General features: G+C 39.3%; 1 protein-coding gene across 2 annotated transcripts; it reads right to left on the bottom strand.

Annotated features, from left to right (window-relative positions):
* Positions 1–270: 270 nt before the first annotated feature.
* aff1 (AF4/FMR2 family, member 1) lies at positions 271–18,950 on the bottom strand. 2 transcript variants are annotated; one of them, XM_071465454.1, is made up of 19 exons: positions 18,750–18,950; positions 15,027–15,147; positions 13,044–13,895; positions 10,731–10,772; positions 8,850–8,936; positions 8,139–8,172; positions 6,394–6,487; positions 6,046–6,187; positions 4,901–5,914; positions 4,716–4,804; positions 4,361–4,574; positions 4,120–4,214; positions 3,094–3,157; positions 2,840–2,976; positions 2,505–2,576; positions 1,862–1,955; positions 1,659–1,702; positions 1,291–1,529; positions 271–534 (listed from the first exon to the last, which is right to left on the bottom strand). In XM_071465454.1, the coding sequence occupies exons 1-19, from the start codon at positions 18,800–18,802 to the stop codon at positions 410–412; spliced, it is 3,612 nt and encodes a 1,203-aa protein (XP_071321555.1). In that variant the 5' UTR covers positions 18,803–18,950; the 3' UTR covers positions 271–409. The 2 variants fall into 2 exon arrangements, with proteins under 2 accessions (XP_071321555.1, XP_071321556.1); XM_071465455.1 differs by having other exon boundaries at positions 4,120–4,211.
* Between the last annotated feature and the right edge of the window lie 3,192 nt (positions 18,951–22,142).

Raw genomic sequence — 22,142 nt, 5'->3', positions numbered from 1 at the left:
TGAAACATGGGATTAACACCAAATGTAGCCTCTGTGTCTGTGTGTGTGTGTGTGTGTGTGTGTGTGTGTGTGTGTGTGTGTCTGTGTGTGTGTGTGTGTGTGTTTTAAAGTGCCAGAGAAAAGGAGAGAGAGAAAGACACCATAGTGAAGATGAGAGAAAAGAATAAATAACAAGTGCAATGATCAGTGTGGTATCCTCGCTGCGGAAATTCCAAATTTAACCTTAAAAACGAACATGAGATGACATCTGTGTTTGCCTCTCTGAAGAGATGTCCATGTGAAATAAAGAAATGGAAAAAAAAACTCCCGAGGGACAGTTCAGGTTGGTATCTCGCTGAAGTGAAGTAAAGGCAGGGAGAAGCAGCACGAAGGGTTTTTCAGGCGTCCATTAATGGGAGCAGGTTGTTGGTCACTTTACCTTTTGGCTGTCCAGCCTCAGCCAGTGGACACCCTGTCTTGTATAACAGACCATAGAGCTCATAGTTGAAGTTAGGTTCAATGGGCCCATGAGTGTGTCCAGCTCTGTCAGCATACCTAAACAAATATGAAAAACATTAGTAAAACATAAAGATGAAAGATTTTTAGAGGGGATTAATCAAAGAGGATTAATCAAATAGTCATCAGAGATTTCTATAAACTCCTCTTTGAAAGGATCACAGTCAGTTATCTATTTTTTCATCTGAAACATAAGCTGCAAACTATAATAACTGCATGGGAACACGAGCTAACTTTCATCTTTATTTTGAGAAACCAGAAAGTGTTGTTTCTGTTTCCTCTTAGCTTCTCTTGTCTTCTATTTATTTATCCCTTTGTTTACTTTTATTACTATTATTTCATCACTTTTTTGAATATCTTTTGTTGTATGTATTTTTATTATACAATTTGTGTGCACAGTTTTCTTGGCTTGTCATTTCTGGGTCACTATGTGTGAGATAAGTTGTATACATGTTTGTTTTTTTATGTCATCCACGGGCCTGTGATTGGGTTAACAGTAAAAATGAAACTCTTCTGAAGTGTTTATTGACACATTGCTGGGTTCATTTCTGGCTTGAATTAAAATATAAATTTAAATATACCTTAGAAACTTGGAGGGTCATAGAGCATTTGTTTGTAGATCAGTAAAAAAATCAATTCATTTTAATTCATTAATCCATTTTAAATTAAGTCTAGTCTTAAAATTCAGACTACACATTTTAATTTAGTTTAAAAGTTTGGTCAACACTCAAACACATGTGAACACATGCACATATACTATGGCGTGGATACTTATAACGCTGTCTCCATTCTTACCGCTGCCTTTGTGTGCCAGCACCTCCGCCTGCTCCCAGATGTCATGAGCGCTCAAGAATAATGTGGTGATGTTGACGTAGGTGAACGCCACTTGTTCAATGGCCTGGGGAACTGCCACAGTACTGCCGACAGGGGCCGCGGCCAACCCGCTGCCACTGTGGTTGGAGCCAGGACCTGAGCTGGTGGACGTGTTGGCTGGAGACGGCATGTCGGGCATGGGGGACGGGGTGTCAGCAACTCTAAAGGAGGGGGAGGCACAGAGGGAGAGAGGTACAAGCTATCAGACGTGGACTTCGTACATACTATAACTGTGATATCCTATTGGATTATGCTGACAGTGAATGTAACATGGAAACCACATGACTTACTTTGATGTGCAGACAGAGGGGTCATGTGTTGCCTGAGCAGAGTTCTGAAAGAGAAATATAACAAAACAAAATATTAACTACTTTTCTGCCCCTGTAGAACTATTTAATTAACAATTATGTTAATTAATTAACAGTTATGTTAATTAAGTATTCCCTAAATTATTACAAAACAGTTTCACTTGTGGTAATATCTGAATACTTACATTGAAGTGTTCAGTGAGGGTCTTTGAATACTTGAGTGCAGTTTTGTGTTTGTGGCGAAACATGGCCATCTGCAGGAGAGACTGGCACTTCAAACTACCAGACAAAAATGAAATGTTATTCAATGAGTCATAATTCACATGAGTCATTAAAGAAAACAAAGAACGGACTAGTGAACACTGTCTTTCCAGTGCACGTGCACCTCATTAACTCCTATTCAGATTTTGTTTGTAAAGCTAACCCGAACCCCAAACCATGTATATCAATATCAAATTCATTTTCAGTATCTTCACTACAAAGTGAAAAAACTGGACAACAATTAAATGCTAAGTGCAAAACAATGTTCTCCACTGACAACAGTTTTAAAATAGATGTTCATTCTTGAAGTCATCATGGATCGATCAGATTAGCAGGATAAGTAAATTGAAATAAATTCTTCATACTGCCCATCTAAATAAGTGCTACACAGACCATGTCAGCAGATTTAACTAGCACGTACAAAGATTGTTGTTGTTTTTAATTTTTAGCAACTTTTCAATATAGTGCAATATAATTACTGCCCCTAAATCTCTTAACACAAGACCAAAAACATAGATACAGATAAACCAAAACTGATAATACCCCATGAGACATTCTGCACCTTACCATAAAGCTAAAAAGTCCTTTTCTGAGGGTGGAGCAGAGGGATCCACTGCGTTTTTAAGTTTCAGCACAAACCTGTGTGAGTAGAAAATGTGGCAGTGAAACTAATGCAGCACTAATGCTAATAATGAATCAAATCAGTTACGGAGCCAAAACCTTGATGAAATTTTAATCTAGATATAGAAAAAAAAAATTCAGTATATGTGACCACAAGTAGAACCTGCAAATCTGTGGGTTTGCAAACATGCAAACTAGTAATTACAACAAATAATAATAACAACTACTCACTGATGATTTCATCATAATTCGTCATTGGTAGATTAGTAGTAGGCTCTTACTTGAGGAGTTCCACTGTCTCTGCAAACATAGTGTAGGAAGACATTGAAATCTGGGGATCTTTTTCCATGGCAATGCCACTCTCAACAAAGTACATGGCCGCATCCAGGTAGTTGAAAGCCTTGCTGAGCTTATCGGACTGCAGAGAGAGAGAGCAACAAACAAATACAGTTTGCTTATTATTTACTTGAAGTGTTGTTTAGACTGCAGTACATTTTATAAAATGCATTCAGAACAAACAAATCCAGAATCCTACCTCTGCATCCGCTTTGTGCTTCAGTCTTTTGGCCTCCTTTATGTAATGCTTCACTGGATACTTCCTGCAGGTGAAAGAAGCAACTCACTGAGTCACCTCAGCAGTTATTTACTCAACAATATGTTACTTGCCAATTCCTGAAAGGCACCTAATTTCTTTTTTTTTTTTTTTTTTTTTTTTAAAGTTGAAGCTTTAATAATTTCAAAGAACATGAGCTTATACAAGATCAGACCTCTTCTCATGACCACAATCAGTTACTGGAAGATAAACTTGACATGTACACTACAGTTTTTTAAATGTCACCATTCCATCTCACTGCACTTGTTATTTCCTCCCTTCTCCCCAAAAATTGCATTTCACTCACAAGAGTTTAAGTTCATGGCTTTCCCACCCCCCACCCTCCCAAAAAATTACAAATCTCTGAAAACTGCATAGTGACTCTGTAGTTAAACTTCAGGCAACAAAACAACAGCAGTGATCTCGGTTCTTGCACATGTATAATACCAATGCTGCCTTGAGTCTGATTATATTGATGCTATCACAAAAGAGTTAGTTACACCCAAGGAAAGAGAAGCCGGGGGCCATACAGTAGAAAAAGGCAGAGCTGGGCTCATTAATTGAGCATTTTATTGTAAAAAGATGGTTTCAAATGATTAGTGTGACGCACATTTGGTAATGCCTTGAACGCTGTTCTGCCTCTTACTGTGATGTTTGAGGAGAGGCAGAGAGCTGTCCTTACATGTTGGGAGTATCACCAAAATTCATTGTCAAAGGTTTTGGTACAGAGATAAAATCAACTCTATCTTTTATAAATCTGTGGTTAAGATCTGAGAACTGTCTCTGTCTCTGTCCTGAGGATTTTCCTTCCTTGTGGGAAAACAGACACAACCAGATGAAGTCTGGGAAAAGAGGAAGTATTGCACTTTGCGAGGAAAACCAAGCTAGACCAGAAGATTTGAAGGGACATGGATACAATATAAAAAAAAAAGTAATTTAGCACAAGAGCTCCCCTGAAAGTTATCTTACCTGTCCTCAAACCTGAGCAAGGGCCTGCTGATCAAAAGTTCCTTGGTGGACTGTGAAGATGATGGGACAGCGAGGCTGCTCTTTGGAGGCTTCTGCTAGTAATTGCCATGAAAAAGTTCATTAGCCTCTTCTCTGGCAACAATCACTGAAATTATTAGAACTTGCAGTAGCTTGTCTGGGAAAATGACACAATGCACTAACTCAATATTCACAGTTAAGTTGCTTAAGTGTCCACAGTTACCTTTTCAGAGTGTGGGTGCTCTGCGTGCTTTGCACTCCTTTTCTTGTGCTTGCAGGACTCCTTGCTTTTTGGAGCCTCCTTACTGGACTCCTGGGTCTCTGCAGAACAGCGTTTGTGTGACTTTGAGTCTTTGGGTGTCGCAGGCTGCTGCAAAGATACAGGATTTTTCTTGGCTTTCTTTCTCTCGCAGTCCTCTGCTGGATTGCTGGAACCTCTGTAGACAAGATCAGAGAGTTTGTTTCTGAGCTGACTCACACATAGCCACAATAAAAAGGGCATCAAATTTTAAAAAAGGTAATGTTATCCCTAATGTTATCAAAACAAGTATGGGATGCCTCTGATTTAGGGAACCTACTCCAGTTTGACAGAAACGTGAGCTGATGAGGTTTTCTTTTTTTCCAGCTTCTGTTTCTTCCTCGGGAGGGTTTTACTGTCTACCTCGTCCTAGAAGACAACAAATCACACATTATAGTAAAAACCAGACTTGGATCATGTAAACATATGCTGACTAGAACAGCCCTTCCCCCTCAGATTTCTCACATTTGGAGGTATGCTCTTTTTGCTGGTTTTTCTGTGTTTATGTGTTGTAGCTGCGTCACTGCCCCCTCCCTCTGGCTCTACAACCAGTGCTGATCTCTTCACGCTGCTGGGTGTTTCCCGGTGGTTGCCAGACGTCTGGGGGACTCTTGAGAGCAGACTTAGATCGATCTTCACGAGGAGGGATCTAGGAGGCCTGTGAAGGTCTCGAGAACCCTTGGCTGTATGCCGAGTGGTCTCCGAGTGCTTGTGGCTTGTTTTGTGAGGCCTCTTGGTGCCCTTCTGGCAGGTGCTCTCTGCCTGGGGTTTACTACAAATGATTCTTACTGGTGGGACAGGAAACAACTGGTCAGGCTGAGCAGGACTCTGAGTGGGGCAGGAGCAGGGGTTGGGATATCTCACACCACAAGTTGGACAATGACCATACGGGACCAGCGGGACCTCAGGCTCTGATCCAGCCTTCCGTTTGTCAAGAGACGTGTGTTTAGAACTCCTTTTACTGTCTTGTTTGGAGTCACTGCCGTCCTTGTGTTTCTTGCAATGTCTTGTTTTCGTCTTTACCTTGGGCCTATCTGTGAAACACGGGTCTTTGTCTCTTGTGGCTACAACTTCCTCACACTTAACACTAACAGCTGCTTCAATGTGATCTGGGCAACTTTCCTTTGCTGGTTTTGAAGAGTGCGTGTTGCAAGACAGTTTCCTGAAATCAGCGGAAGGTGATTTTTGGCTACTCTGTTGGTAACAGTCATTCTGATGGCTTTCTCTGCGCTGCTGGGGTTTGGAAAGGTTGTCACCTTGCTCTTTTTGGTGAGAAGAAAGCTGAGGCTTGGACTCCCGGGTGGGGTCAACCACCTCTACACTGGAGTGCTTGGAGCTTTGAGTGGGCAGGAGTTGTTTCTGAGTGGGGCTCCCGGAGACATGAGTACCGCCTTGACTCTCAGAGATCCAGTTCGGTTGGTTGGACCTGATCCAGTTCCCCAACTGCCAATCACCATGGCTCACTGCTGGAGTTTCAGGCTATGAGAAGACACAAACATTGTGATTCAAAGAAATAAGGAAGAACAAAATCAAACAGTTCAGAAAATGTATGACCATGATGCCCTTACGCAATATGTATAGATATACAAAGGGGACAAGCAGCAAATTACCTCAGTTTTAACTGAGCAGCTCGCTGTGGGCTCAGGTGGCTCCTCTGTGGTGCTTTCACCATCCGACTCTGATCTCGAGCTACTCTCTGAGTCGCTGGAGCTGCCAGACTCCACCCCGCTGGAATGTGCTGCTTCAAATGAACTACAGTGCGTGCGCACACATACATACACATACACACACACACACACACACACACACACACACACATTAAACTATAGGTATGCAACAGTCTCTCTCAAGTTCAGTAACTGTCAGTGGTCCTTGTGGCTCCAACTCAAGGTTCAGTTGTGCATCTTCTGTAATGTTTTGAAATGACAGCAAACAAAATATGTCCTTTAGTCACTTACGATGAGGACCCCTGCTGGTTGAGCTGGGATGGATCTGGAGGAGATGGATCTGGAGGAGGAGGATGAGGAGGAGGAGGAGAGGAGTCATAGCTTTCTGGAAAAACATTAACAAACACATGCATGTTACTCAACACTACAGAGATCTGGCACCAATACACAAACTAATCTGTGGTCAAAAGCCATGCTTCCTAATGAAGCACATGCTTTATTTGAACTAGAAGTAATACAGCTCAGTCTATTTGAATATAAAATGTAATTTATCACTGTTGTTAAAAGAAAAAAAAATGTAAACAGCTGTTGCTGCATCTTATTTAGTTGCTGAAGTCTTTAATTAAATCACATTTCCCACATCACTCATGTCAAAAAGATCAGACTGCTGCTTCATTTCAGTAGAACACAGTAACCTGCTCCTAAAATATCTTGTTAGCATTTCCCAAACGCCACACGTCCCTAAATTCCACACTTACACAAAAACTGCTTTTCGTGCTCAATGCAATTTTAAACAGAATACACAGCAGACACACACCATTTTTGTCATGCATTAGATTAGCCAGTGCAGCTACAAAAACTTACTGTTTAAACATTGGCCCGACTGTAAAAACTGGTCCAGCAGACAGTGTCTTGCTATGTAGTGAATTTACTTTCTGAAAGTGTAATATTGCACTGACTGACTGACCTAAGTTTGGCTTTTAAAGCTCACTTCTTACACTGTCCCATTTACACTTATGGTGGCCAATAAATTAATAAAACATGATCTTTTGTATTGCATTACACATCATGCACTATTTTTCTGGTCTCTGAGGATTAGCTTTTTGTTTATGTTGGTAAAGTACAGCACAACCTTATTTGAACTTACTTTCTGGCAGGCACTTAAGCAGCTGAGTGACTAATACCAGCAGTCCTGGCTCATTTTCTAATGCCAGACGCACTTAAAGGAGCTACTTGTAAGTTTTGCTAATGCTACACAGCCAACATTAGCAGCTATTTACTTATCAGTCTAGAGGAAATGTTCTGAGTTCAGCATCAAACTTGCCAAGAGCTGTCTCCAGCGGTAGAGAGCAACCCTTTCGTTTTGCTTCTATTTGATAAATATTACTTCTTTTCTTCTACTGTAGTTAGCATGCTAACCAGCTAGCCCCAGCAGAGTCGGCCTGTCTACGCTGGCTATTTGGCAATAACAAAACTTAGAAATAGCTCCCATAAAGTCAATGGATAAATAAGATAACATGGGACAGAAACTAATGAGCTAAAATAGGTTCATTTAGTGATGGATGAAAACAAGATACTGGTGAAAGAAAAAAAAACTGAACATGAAGGAGAGTAAAATACACTCTTCTCTGCTACATGTCTGTCTCTTTCCCTCTGCTGAGGTTAATTTGAGATAAAATTGTAGGGTTGTTTCTCTCCTCTGACATTTTGTGGTCAGTTCACAGAATAGGGCACACTGGTTGTACAAGTTGCCATAGAAACATTGCCTTGAAGAAGAAAAATACACAGGACTAGAGACTAGGATGAGAGGTGCTGCTTTCATTCAATGAATATTAAAAAATGAAGAGGAGAGAGAAAACAGAGAAGAGGAGAAGGTGATGTTTAGGTCAAACCAACTTTCACTGATGATGATGATCAAACTTCCAAGTTTATCTACAGGCTGTAGATATTTCATAACAGCTCAATCTGCCTGCTACCAACACCTACAGACATAACAGAGTCTGACCCTGGTTTGCATTCAGTGTTCATTTACTCACTTTGTCCCGGACATGAAGAGACATGCTCCGCTTCCTGTGAAGACAAAAAAGGTCCTTTGAGTTACAGCTTTATACCTTGGCAGTAGTGGGTTGATGAAACATTTGAACTGCGGGTGGTGAGGGAAAAAAAAAGACATGAGGTCATTCAAATCAACCCCCCCATGAGGGTCCCAATCAAACTACATGTTAATCTGCATGTGAGATAAGGAGACATCTTTTACAGTTGAGTAACTTAACCTCACTTATTTTAACTGATATTTCTCCACCCTGAAGTCAGCAGCTGACAAGTTAAGTTGAGAGAGACATAGGTGGAAGAGCTCACTATGGGACCAACACTGGAAAGGGTTCATCCTTGTGCTCAGTATATTTTCTGATAATGGAGAAGGCTGCAGTGTTTCCAGCACACTGGTTCTGGCACCAAAACCTACAGGCAACTATAAGAATATTCCTCCACCACATCACAAAAAACAGAATAAGAGAGGGACTTACGTGCTAAAGAACTGTTAAAAAATAAAGTTTTCCATGGACTTAATTGAAGCATGTAGCTATATCTAAAATTACAATAGTATTTTTTCGTGTTTCAGAAGAAATGTGATGTAGCTCTCTGTCATCTCTTACAATGTATTTAAAAAGTTTCCTCCTATGTGCATTTGGATAATGGGCATAAAATCAAGATAGATAGATAACAATTCTCAACCTTTAAGTTCTTACCTTGGCTGAGAATGGGGACTTGGGGGGTTCATCTGTGCAAGGTGTGTGAATAGCCGTCAGAAGAGGGGGCCATGAGTGGGTCATCTCCTGTGGAGGGGAATAAACAGTTATGCACTAGGAGCCTACCAGCATAGCCCAACTACAGCAAAACTACAGCAAAAAACTACAGCAAAAGGTGCCACTCTGTATGAAATGAACATTAATGCATGCAGGTGCACTCTCCAGTCACACAGTCCCCATATTTACTTCAGATATAGTATGGAGCACATAATATATCCTTTTCTTTGCAACTTGAAGACCCAGAGGCTACCAAATGAGAACCTCATATTTTACATTTAAATCAAAACTTATCATAATGGTTGCTCTAAGAAATAATCACTTCATTTTCTTATTACTTTATTGTAATAAGATAATTTCATAGCTCAGCAAAAACTCAAGGAAAGTAGAAACATTTATGTTACTTTCATGTAAAATGAGCTGAAAAAATACAAAACTGGCGTTTCATCTGACTGTGCAAATGTAACCCATATATTATGCATTATAAATGTATGGTATACATACAGACACAACTAGCTTCTCAGAACATCAACTGGTGAGTCTGCAACTAAATACAAGAAGTTCAGCTCCTATTTGAACTACACAACCCAATCAACAAGATGCACACTCTGAGGCGACTCTCTGTTAATACCGACTGGGATTTTCATTCAGCATCATCACTTTAAAAGGAAAACTATAAACAAGATGCAGTCAGGGGCATTTCTATGGATGAAAACACCTTGTCAATGAGAATGCCCAAACTTTTTCATACTAATGACAAGAGGAAAAATTACACAAGGCATGAGTTCTCTGAATGCACCTCACATCAGACCATTAGGTCGATGGACTACAGCAGCAGAACATCATGCTATGTTCCACTATTCTCAGCTACAAACAAGATAGAGAGTGGGAAGGATCACCAAAACTTTTCATTGATGTGTGGGGAAACCTGGTCTTGTGAATCTTGACTTCTGGTGCATAGTTCTAGACATGTTCATAGACATGGCAGAAGGTTTCTATACAGTGTAATATATTGTTTAACTGTCATGTTGGTCAAACAAAACAGTAAAAACAACAAGCCAAACGGGCAAAAGAAGGGGCATTACTGAACAGTCTTATTCATTCCTTCCCCAGCGCTGATCAGTGGCCCACAGCTGATCTATGGAAACTCAGTGGAGTCGTATGAGGAGGATAAACACACAGAGAAGCACTGATAAAGAAGATACTGTGGAACCGAGCAGAAAACTATTGTGAGAAAGCTAAAGAAAAGTTGGTTTATCAGCAGTTGCTCAAGCCCACAGAAACATGTTGCTCAAGAATTTGAATTTCAATGCAAAGCAAACTACAGCAGTCTAAACCTCTACCTAGTGTAACAAATCAATGCAGAATTAGGTTTTTTTAAGAGTCAAATATTTTGTGTATGCAATTATTTTGGCAAACAAAATCTGTTCAGCTGGTAATTGATGTAACTTTAATATCTGCATAAGTTTTATGTGAATGGCTACTTCTGTAAAATTGATCTGTGCACTAGTAATATTTGCATATGCATTGCATTTAAATAGATTTTTTATTTTTTAAATATGCCATAATATGGGCATCCAGGATATAGAAAATATTTTGAAAAAAATATCTTACATAGAAATATAATAAGTCCATACTTAACAGCCATTAATTGTGTGCACATGTAAATGTGAATGCTACTTGGGTGGGCTAAAAATCAGTAGTCATGTATATTTGTGTTAATAACAAACAGTTTTGAACAGAAATGTGAGATATAAATAAGCCCATAACAGCATTATATGACAACAGTCAGCTGTAAATGAAAATGTTAACAGTCAGACTTACCCTCAAAATATCCTCGACGCACTGAGCTTCATCTGTCCTTGTCTGTAGAAAAGAAAGGAATTAGTTTCTGAAATGACAGCGTAAAAAACCTGTATGCATTTATAAAATGAAGACATAGGAGAGAAACTTTAAAACAAAACTTAAACAGATTTCTCACTTTGTGTTGTGCAATGCCAATTATACCTCACTCCCTCACTACTTTATCTATCCCGGGTAAATGGCACTGCCAGTTGTCATTTATCCTCAATCCCGCCACATCATCTGTAGGTATAATTTGTAGGGAATTGAAAATATGTAGATCACAGTAAAACCCCAGATTGCCATAAGACGTTGAGACAACTTTTTTTTCTTCTGGCAAATATCAAAAAAGCCCACTTTCATCTTTGTCTTACAGGCCTAAACCCACTGAAACAGTCGCCTTCAACAGTTGAGAAAAAGAACAGACCAACCTTAATAAAATGGAGTGGACAAAACACTAGAAACATCTGTCAATATATTGCAGTCCTATACTAAATCTCTACTCGCTACAACCTCAAACAAATGAGTGACGCAACAACCCGTATCAGGCAGCAACATAGGCCAACGCCAACATCAGATAAATAGTGTGTGTGAATGAGTCAACAGCCTGCATTTCAGTTTGTTTTCAGACCTCTCTTTCAGTTTTTCCTTCTGAATGGACAGTGTTTGAGATAAGGTCAGAGTGAATGGGCCCCCAGAGCAGTTATGTAAGTTGGTGACAAAGCTCATTTATTGTTCTGCTGAGCCCAGGGGTGAAGGTATCAGAGGCAGCTGAGGTCACATATAAAAACATAAACCACAGGCTGCTTGCCACACACACCATGTCATGCACCTGAGTGAAACATGAGACTATGTGCTCAGATATGCATGTTGGATTATAATGTTTTTGCAGGAAATGCAACAAATAGTGCAGTTCCGTGGCTCTACAGTGTAAAAGTATAAAACTACAAAACTTGCCCACATACAACCCAGTGCACATGTAGAACTTAACTCAGGGGCCGAGGTTCAGTGAGAAATAGGGGAATGAGTCAGGGCCTAGCTATCCTGCACTGGATTAGTCCCAGCAGTGAAAACAGCAGCACATTCAACACTGCTGTACTGCTGTACTGCTGCTGCTGCTGCTGCTGCTGGAGGGTAGAGGGGGAGGGGGCTGGAGAGCTGCAGGTGCATGGATTGTGTGTGAGTGTGTGTTTGTGTGTGACAGAGAACAGATGAATAGAGTTGAACTGGAGTTCAGCCAAATACTCCAAAACAAAGACAGTCCAAGGCCTTTTTCGACGCCTGAACAGGTCGAGCAGAAACATCAAAACTAGGTTTCAGAGAACATCCTGAGATCAGCAGACACACAATCCTCTTAGCCCATAGCACAGAATATTCAAACCTGAGACAAGAGTGCTGAGAAATGATCAGTATGTCCTATCATCTGCATCACAGTCACTGGAAGCACGACACAAGAAGCTCAGAAGTACATCACAGTCATGTACACTACATCACAATATCTATGTTACTCAATGGCTAAGTTTACTCCTACAACAGCGGAATCAGTTTCGTCAAGTATAGTAAATAATACTTCAGGTCCTACCTTTATATTTCACAGTGTAATAGTGTTTAAATAGTTGATTGTATCTGAACTAAAAGCCAAAGTAAAACTGGAACTTCCAGGTTCATAACTATAAAAAAAAAAAAAAAAAAAAAAAAAAAAAAATCCAGCCCTGCAACAATTTCTCAGACCATTGCGGGTTTAATGTCATCAGTCTGACAGAAACAGGCCTGTCGAGTGGTCATGGCTGGCCCAGGAGTGAACATTTCAATAAAAGGAGCAGTTCAATACTTTTGTAAAACACTCATATTCACTTTCTTGCTGAAAGATCAAAATTACTCTCATGTCTGTATACTAAACATGAAGCTGTAACCAGTCAGCAGTTAGCTTAGCTTTGCATACAGACTGGCAACAGGTAGAAACCGCTAACATGGCTCTGTCCAAAGTTAACAAAATACACCTCCCAGCACCTCTAAAGCTCACTAAGTAATACTGTTGCTCTGTTTCCCGTCTTTATGTTAAGCTAAGCTAACCGGCTGCTGGTGGCATTTTCATATTTACTGTACAGATATCGAGCTTCTAAACTAATTCACAGCAAGAAAGTGAATAATCTTAAAACTAGTCCTCTAAAATATTTCTTCCATTAGTGTATCATTTTATAATTAAGTACTGTTGTCTTACCTTATATTATAGATTACATTTTATAATAATATGACATTATATGACAGTTATGATATCTAAGATAATACACGCACCTCCAAAAATTGTGGCAGCATCTTCATTTTGCCCAGATTAGACTTGCTGATTAACTCTGGTAGCGGGACATATGGCTCTGGTGAAGGCTTAAGCTCAGGTGACTCACTGACCACCTGATCCTGACCATCCATGGGCCGCACATAGGCTGTTGGCTTCTGGGTCATGACTACGCTGGGCTGCTTAGACGACAGGAGAGGAGGGAAGGTCTGGGAGGGTAGTGCGTTCGTCTTGGTGGTTTGGGGCAGAGATGGATCTTTAGGGGATTGCTTAATGTTCAGTGTGGAAACATCCATGGTGCTGGAAGACTCAGAGGGGTGGTCTGAGGCCTTTTGAAGCTGATGTCTATCAAAGGTGTCCTTAGTGTCCATGTCAGTGTTGTCATGGTTCGTGGAATGTAGGAAGGCTAGTGGCTTAGCATCAGGAGACTGAGCAGACATTTCCTGGGGAAGACTGACGCGCTCCCTGAGATCTGAGAAGGCCTCGCTCTTCTTTTGTTGATGTGCTGAGTGTCCAGGCTGACTGCCCTGACTGTGGTTCAAGGAAGCCTTTGAGAAAGTGGATGAATGTCCATGTTGGTTAGGAGAAGAAGCAGCCGACGCCCTCATGTGCTGAGAGGAGTAACTGTTATTAGGGGGGCATTTCTGGTTTTGCGTTGACACGTAATGGACCTGGTTGTGGAATGGAGCTTTGGTTGATTTATCTGTGTTTGGCTGACCCTGATCTGACTGTGAAAAGGTTACATTAGTAGGAATGGGTAAAGGCTCAGTGGTAAGGGGATAGGGGTTATTCACATCTTCGTAACTGCCCAGCATCCTCTGGATTCGATTGGAAAGCTCATCCCCTTTGTTTGTCTAGAAAAAGAAGAAGTAAACATTTTACTGTGTCAAAAATGGACAAATATCACGGCTTTCAAAACCTTCTTTTTTAAACATAATTACACAGAACCAATTTAACTATTGGTAATAAGGAAACAAGTAACGCTAGCGATAACAACAGTACATTATAACAAAGCAAATAAACACTCAAGCATCAAGCCCTAATGATGTTTTCTTTCTCTAAAATTCTTCCAGTCAAAAAGATTTGATCAGTATTTGAAGTCTCTGAACACTTTTTCCCTGACTGACTGTACATAATCTATAAGCACCATACAGATCATAATCAAACACGGTATTCTTAACAGATATATATCAGGAGAAAGCATTTTCTAAGCAAAGATTTGGGTGTTATCGAGAAACAATGACGTAATCTCCACTGGGGATGATACCTGCATGTTCCCCTCACTTTTCAAAAATCATTTTCATGTGCCCTTTTTACAGTTCCAGGTAGATTTTCTTCATAAAAATATCTCCAAAATCCAGACGAGAGAAGAGAGGAGTTGATAAAAATGTTCATAAGTTCATCTGAGTCTCCTTCATTATTATTGTGCACTTTATGAGCAGCAGCTAGTGATTCTGTGACCTTGTTTGCCCCAGGTCTTGCCTCACAGGCTACATACATGCTTCCCTTTAGAAGTGTAGACACTACTCAAGGCTGGAAAAGAAAGGCCTGCAATCCCCTCTGCATGTTTTTTTCAGGTAAAAATATCATATAATCTTTCTTTTTATTAACAGCTAAGATGCAACACAACATTATCTATCATGGTCTCTATCAAGGAAACTATTAGAGTTGTGCATTAGGAGTGCATTTATTTACATTACATTTAAATTAGCAAATTAAACTACCATTATTAGCACAATAACAAATTTCATAATTTGATAGAAAGATATAAAAGTGAATAAATCAAGCAAATATAATTTTCTTTTACTGACCTCATCTTCATTCATCATTGTATAAGCTGTAGGACAGTAAATATAACTAATGTACTGGACTGACAATCATGAGACTAAGCAGCTTAAAACTGTTATGTAAAACTGTACTGTTCTGGTTTTGAACCTTTACAACAACAAAAAAAAACAAACAAATCCAAAATAGGTTTGACTTACCTTGTATGGTTCTCCAAAGAGTGGCACATTCTCAGGGTTGAGTTCTTTGGCTTGGCTGGTTTCTTGGTTCCTCTGTTCCCACGCTCGGAGGCGAAGAAGGTTCCTTTCTTCATTGTATACACTGTAAGACATGACAGAGAAAGAAAGCTCTTAGATGAAATTGCATTTGTTAGTGCATCGTTTCCGCTTTAACACTAAACATGACTACCCAGTTAAATGCCTGTGGCAGCGATACAGTAAGTTCCCAAGTATTAAAATGGAAATCCCCCCATCATGCAAAGATTAATTACGTGCTCCACTGCTCTGTTGCTGAGTTTTCAACACAATCTGTTTCTTACATCTGTATGTTTTTGATTTTCTATGATTTTACACGTTTACGAACTCCAGAATAATTAATGTGCCTGATCATTATGATAAAATCAGTTTTGGCTGAAGACACCGGAAAATTCAGAGACCTCACTTTTATGGCATCTCTATCACAGACTGATCTACCCCAGGGGCAGAGCAGCAGTGTCCAGTGGGAGAAGATGGTGCCAATCATATCTACAGACAAGCACAATTAGAATCACAGATGCCGTGAGGATTCACCACAACATTCACATCTGTTCTCTCTAGTCCCTAAAGATGACACGCAACCCATACAGACATCAAATGGATAATTATGACTACTAGTCCTGATATGGTGCCAATGGCAAAAATAATTTGTTTACTCTGGTAAATTATATTGTGGAGCAACAGCTGGCCCTCTGGGCTCAGGCCCTGTTTAATACTTTAAATATACTAAAGTGAACTGATTACTCATCTATGTTTTGAAATTTTGTGGGTTTTTTTTTTTCTAAAACAAAGTGTTGATCATCCTCACTGACAGCAACCCCAACGGGATGCTACCATAGCAACAAGTGTAGCAACACAAATTTGGGACCAAGCCAAACAGATGAGCACTCACTCATTAATGTAGCAGAGAGCTGGACAGACTACTGGCACTGCCCAGTCACAGGCTGTACACCAGTATTACCCAGGAGGAAAGCCTCATACTGTGTCTGTATTAAACTTACACACACTTACTCTTCCAAAACATGAAACAAAGGCTTCGTTGCTAACTGTAAATGTTGATTCTGGATAAGTGACACAGAACAAGCACCATTCATAAATAATTACATACAGCTCCTGAGAACAATATGACGGGTTGAGTTATTCATGAGGCTGAAACATAAACTATCAGAATTAGTGCTCACATCCACCAGTGATTTGATCTTAGATTTGGTCAACATATAATCATTTAATAATAGTTAGAGCACAACATAAACACCTTTGGACCACTGTCAACTATTGTGAGCAGTAGAACTAGAGCTATTGGCAGTTTGGCAGACAATTTTTAAAATCTTTAAAACAAGTCATTACTTGCTGTACTCTGTGTACTATCCAGGGTTTCTACAGTATTCTCCCAGTTGCCACCTTTTTTTCATAAGGTGGTCAGGAACCCAGTAAGGACAATAAGGCGTACAATTATTTTGAATTATGAATTTATTGAGCTTACTAGCTAACTAATGTTATTCTATAAAACAGGCAAAAAAAAGAGGCAAAAAAGTTAAAGACCTTGGTAAATGAAATTTAAGACCTTTTTTGACAGAAGTGAAAAAAAAACAATGCTTTACAGGACTTTAAGACCTGCAGATACCCTGACTATCTTCAACTATGGTGATCAAAATAGCTGTGGGCATGCAAAGTTGTCTGCTGCAGATGACCATCAGAAACCACCAGAAACTGATCTACTGAGAAATAAAAATGTGACATGACAACCTGTCCACATCACAGAATAATCCAGACAAAGCAGCTCTGATACTGAAACAGCCAAACCCAAACAGAAGAGAAGTAGAAACTCCCATCGCTGGGAGGCAAAGTATTCCTGCATTTTTGACAGAGGTGTAAATCAAACAGAAAATCCTGCACAGTGTAATTCCATCAGTGGAAAAATAAGTGCTTGTTCAAAAAAGCTCAACATTTAAAAAACCAACTTGTTATATTCAGAACAGCATCAGATGGCAGCCACAACATCTGAAGAGACAAAGCAGCACGGGCACACCCATAAAAGGGCAGACTGTAACCCAGCTATCACAGATATATGACCCAAGTCAATTAAGACATTTGACATAATTTTCTGATTTTAAAAGAAGCCATTACAGCCGATGTGAAAGCACCTCTGAGAGAGGAACACCAAAATTAACTTCAAGATTCTGTTAGTGGGATTTAACAAAAATTTAGATTTCATGTAAAGCAACCCTGTCACTCTTGGTTTTTGAGGTTTTCAGGTATAAGCGAAACTGCCACTCAACAACAGTAAGTTTTATTTGTCGCATGCCAAGGTGTGTGTGTGTGTGCATACACACACACACACTCATATATATATATATATTTTTTTTTTAAAAACAGGACTGCCATTAACATTTGCTCAGCTTGTTTCTTCGATTTGACTTAAAAACAAGATGTCTGATGACTAAAATCCTATTTAAAAACAACCAAGATCTAAAGAGTCTATAGTAAAAATGCGGCTTAAAAATAAAGAAATAAATTCCTATCTCTTGCTGAAAACATTTGGGATAACGCAAGTGCACAACTCATCAACATCGATCTATTCATTTTTAGACATTTAATGCAAAAAGGAACATATTATACCCACATGTAGAATTTGTCCTTTCAAAATCTTCCTTCACTAACATGCTTTGCATGATGTTCTCCTTTCAAAAACTGATGCCAATCAGTCCACAGAAATTTAATCTGCTTCCATTTTTGCAATCAATTTTTCAGCTAAATTTGCTGATTAAAACCAAAATGTGAGGGTTCAATCCATTTTTTGTTTTACGACTATTTTTACATCACTATTTCTGGATTTTGAACTGTTTGGTAAATTAAAAAAAAAAGAACACATCACCCTGGGCAGCAGTAAATAATAATGGGTATTTGTCACTCTTTCATAGACCAAAATGATTAATCTAGTAAATAACTTGTAGCTTAATCAATTGTGTTGAGCACAAAAACAACTTTAAGGCAGACAGAAAGTTTTAACTGTCAACAAACTGGAGATATAAATTATATTTAATATCTCCAGCTCAGATTGTTTTTAATCACAACTTGTATGTCGATATTACAGAGTGAGTGATTTGTGACTGCTCCTCAGTCACCATCTCCTGTCTTTCTCAGTCGTTTGACAGGAATATAGGTTTAAATCAAAGTAATCCGGACACCAAGGACTGAGCCTAACCCTGAGTACCGCTGCTATCCAACTAAATCCAACTTGGTCCAACACGACGGATGAGGCTTGTCAGGAATTATTATGTGCGGAGTCGTAACGTTTACTCCAAAACTAACCATGTAAACCTTAACTTACACAAAGTAGCTGTTGTAAACACAGCAGCCCCGATGACCAGCTGGTAAAAATCACACCAGCCTGCTTTTTCCAGCTGATTCCACCTCTTCCTCGAACTGCTTATCGAGCTAAAGCCCTGCCAGTCAGTTTTCCATTAACCACAGAAAACCACCACACCCAGATGACCTTCCTTCTGATACTTTTACAGAGTTTCAAACTAAAACTTTACACCGAGACGGTGTCAAGTGCACGGCTAGTTTGCAGGCTAACCACATCGGACTAATTACCGTCAGTTACCCAGACGGGCTGAGACGCTAGCGCCCAGCTGCTAGCAGCTAGCTGCGGCTGTGTCTTCCTACCTTGGCTGAGATGCCATGGTGCGCCCCTCACAACAACCAAAGTTGGCTGTCATGTGTTTCTGACAGTCCTCAGCAAGGTGTTCTTCTCACTCGGTCACATTGTTTGACGGCGAAGATCATTTGTTCATTTAAATCACTGTCAGGCCGCCGTTGTTTGATAGTTGTCTGCTAACCGTGCTTGTTTGGGTCGTCCACTCTCTGCCTACTGGATTGTTCTACTCTATTCAGCCATCCGGGGACCAGGCTCAATTTTATACACTCAATGCAGCACAAACTTGTTAGACAACGCAACTAAAGCAGTTCTGTTACACCGAAAGCGTAAATTTAGCATACATATAACCAATAAGTCCATTAAAACTTCAGTTATTTACTGTTTTTATTTTATCGCTGCAGTTTGACCAAACTTTACACCATTACCCCTGCGTCACAGACATGGTACAGTCATCTGTGTTTACATGTGTGTGTACCGCAGAGTGGTGTTGTGAGTCCTGGCTGAAGTTTTGGCTGTTTGGTGCATGACCGCCTATTTAAGGCGTGTTTGCAAATCATTTTATCATTTTAATCACATGAAGAAAGAAAAATAGATAGATAGATAGATAGATAGATAGATAGATAGATAGATAGATAGATAGATAGATAGATGGATAAGTTCATTCAGACTGTCTCTCTCTCTATCTCTCTCTCTCACACACACACATAGACACACACTTTCAATAGCCCCAAAAAGATGGAAAATTCATTAAAATGCCATCAGAAAGTTAATGAAATCAGCTGTTTAGTTTTAAGCAATAACTACTTATCTATTGGGATTCCTTCCAGAGAGAATTTGTCTGGTACGTGACAGGGTTCATTTTAAAGCCAGTGTATGTTCATCTGCACAGTTTGCTTGATGGGCAAGATTATTTTATTCCACAAGAAATCAGAACACCAGTCTTTACTGTGATAACATCTGTCATGCATTGTTGCCACCTGGTATCCAGTGGTAACCTACTTGACGATGATGGCGCCAGTTTGGTGCCAGTTTTGATGGCTGAGTTCAGATTTGATGCAGCAGACAACAGAGAAATCATTTAATACATTTCAACAAGAACTTGAGGATAATACATCAGAAAAGACTTCTGCCTGGGTCGAAAAATCAAGTAGCTTCTATGTCTATGTCTATGTCTATGTCTATGTCTGTTGCTGTGCTTGGAGCACAGGCTATGGAGAAAGGTCTGTTACTGGACACTCACCCTGGGTGGTTACGTTACACTGCTACTGGTCGTCTGCCAACAGAGCACACCAACACCACCTTCCCTCATTTAGATCTAAGTGGAGGCTCTGGACAGCTGAATGAATCATGAGACAGTAATAAGCATGATATAAAATTTATAATACTATATAATTGTTAAACCCCAACAGAGTATCAAATAAAATGTGACTTCAGTGACTTTTCCAAACTTGTTTTATATCCAAATATATGTTTACATGCAAATTAGTGTCCCAGTTCTGACTCTTATCCTGGTTTTGATCACATTTGTGATATATCATTTACATGGAACATGAAAACCTGGTTATTCATATTCCTGTATACAAGAAGTATCCAGGTTCCTGATCAACTGTTTGCAGCTGTGTCTTGGTTTCACACCATCTCAGTCACTATATTCTTTACCAACAAAGAAAGTTCAGAGAGCTGGATAATACGTTTACATGCTACAGCATCCTGGTATCTATCGGCGTACTTTAGATAGCATATCAAGGTTTCTCAAAACCTGAATAAGGCCTTAACGAGAATACTAGTGTGCATTTTAACACACTCAGTGTACGTTGACAATTTCAGCACTGTAAGTTCGCTCGCTCACTCGGATGTATATATTCTTGATATTCAGGTTTAATAATTGTGCAGGCTAATAATTATAGAGCCTGGCATTTATTATAAAATATCAAAACAATTCCTCAAAACAAATTAAGAGTTTCATTTGGCTTTATTGAGCACATCACAAGTTGTGATTATCCACTGTGTACACTTCTCAGTCATAGAGTCTGTTAAGGAAACTGCGCCCATCTAGTGTTTGACACACCTCTTTGGTGGTATGAAGTGACTCAGTTATTGTAATATACAAATATTTAGTAAATGTTGCAACTGTTTCTAATTTGAACACATCACTCCAACAATGAGGAATTTCATTTTCCATAACACACTCACACACACACACGCACTCACACACTACCCTGTGGCTAGTTTGCCATCCAGTGGTTGGATGCTGTAGAGGACAATATTCTTGTATTTCCATTAATTTCCATGACAACCAGTAGGTGGCACTATATCATTTCTTGTGTAGTAACAGAATAAAAAAGAAAACAAAAACATAGACTACACATACATCATTTTGACCTCACAATCAGTGGCAGACAAAATGTGTCCTTGGTAAATAATGGAAACTTCATATTATATAATAACCAGATGAATACATATTGACACATGAGCACAGGAATCAGACAAGCACACACAGGATGCACGCTGTATGCTACATATGGTATATATTAGTAGAATTCTAAATATGATATTACTCTGTATCTCCAACAATCCTTGCACAATTTGTCCAAACAAACTTGTCCTTAAGGTTTGCAGTTTAGGTAGCGCACATAGTTTATGCTTATTCTGTTTTGCATTCATTGTAATGAGAACTGGGTTTGCATTAGTAATAGTGATGCCTGTTAAAACGAAAACAAAATGTTTTAATATTGCCATAAACACTTACAACCATTAACATGTAATAGCTATACTCTTCTTTTAAAAGAGAACTTTTTCATCTACATTAATTCAACAACAAGCCAGTGGTAAATAATCATGAACTAGTTACACACTATTGAATGTATTATGGTTATGAAATGAGCAGGACTTACAAATTCAGATGCAGCTTTAATTATGGTAACAACTTATATAAACCATGTAGAATCAACCACACTGAACCATCTTTGTCACTAAACCTCAAAGGTTTTACAGAGGTGGAATACCACTAAGTACATTTACTCAAGTGCTTATGTACAAATTTAAGGTATTTGTGCTTGAGAATTCCCACTTTATGATACTTTATACTTCACTATATTTCAGAAGGAAATGTTGTGCGTGTACCCCTGTACATTTACCTGACAGCTATAGTTACTTTACAGATTAAGATTTTTGCATAGAAAACATTCTGATGGGCTTTTCTCACTATTTTTTTTTCCTGCTTTCTATTTTTAAGCAAATCATCAAAAAATGAATCAATTAATTTAGAGAAGAATCAGGTGATTAATGCATGATGAAAATCATCGTTTACACCTCAATGAAAGAAGTGGCGACTTACACATTACTGCATGAGTAATAATAAGATATATACAAGATATTATATGAGTTAGTATAACAATCTT

Source organism: Trachinotus anak, unplaced genomic scaffold, assembly GCF_046630095.1.
Source record: "Trachinotus anak isolate AG129_WGS33_773 ecotype Australia unplaced genomic scaffold, CSIRO_AGI_Tana_v1 ptg000028l, whole genome shotgun sequence".
NCBI classification, from domain to species: Eukaryota; Metazoa; Chordata; class Actinopteri; order Carangiformes; family Carangidae; genus Trachinotus; species Trachinotus anak.
This window is presented reverse-complemented; position numbering and strand designations above follow the sequence as displayed.

Coding starts and splice junctions, on each gene's coding strand:
- aff1 (XM_071465454.1), bottom strand. CDS start 18,802: ATGACAGCCAACTTTGGTTGTTGTGAGGGGCGCACCATGGCATCTCAG. Junction 4,575..4,715: donor CACGTTTCTGTCAAACTGGA/GTAGGTTCCCTA, acceptor TCTTGTCTACAG/AGGTTCCAGCAATCCAGCAG. Junction 4,215..4,360: donor AGCACCCACACTCTGAAAAG/GTAACTGTGGAC, acceptor GGCAATTACTAG/CAGAAGCCTCCAAAGAGCAG.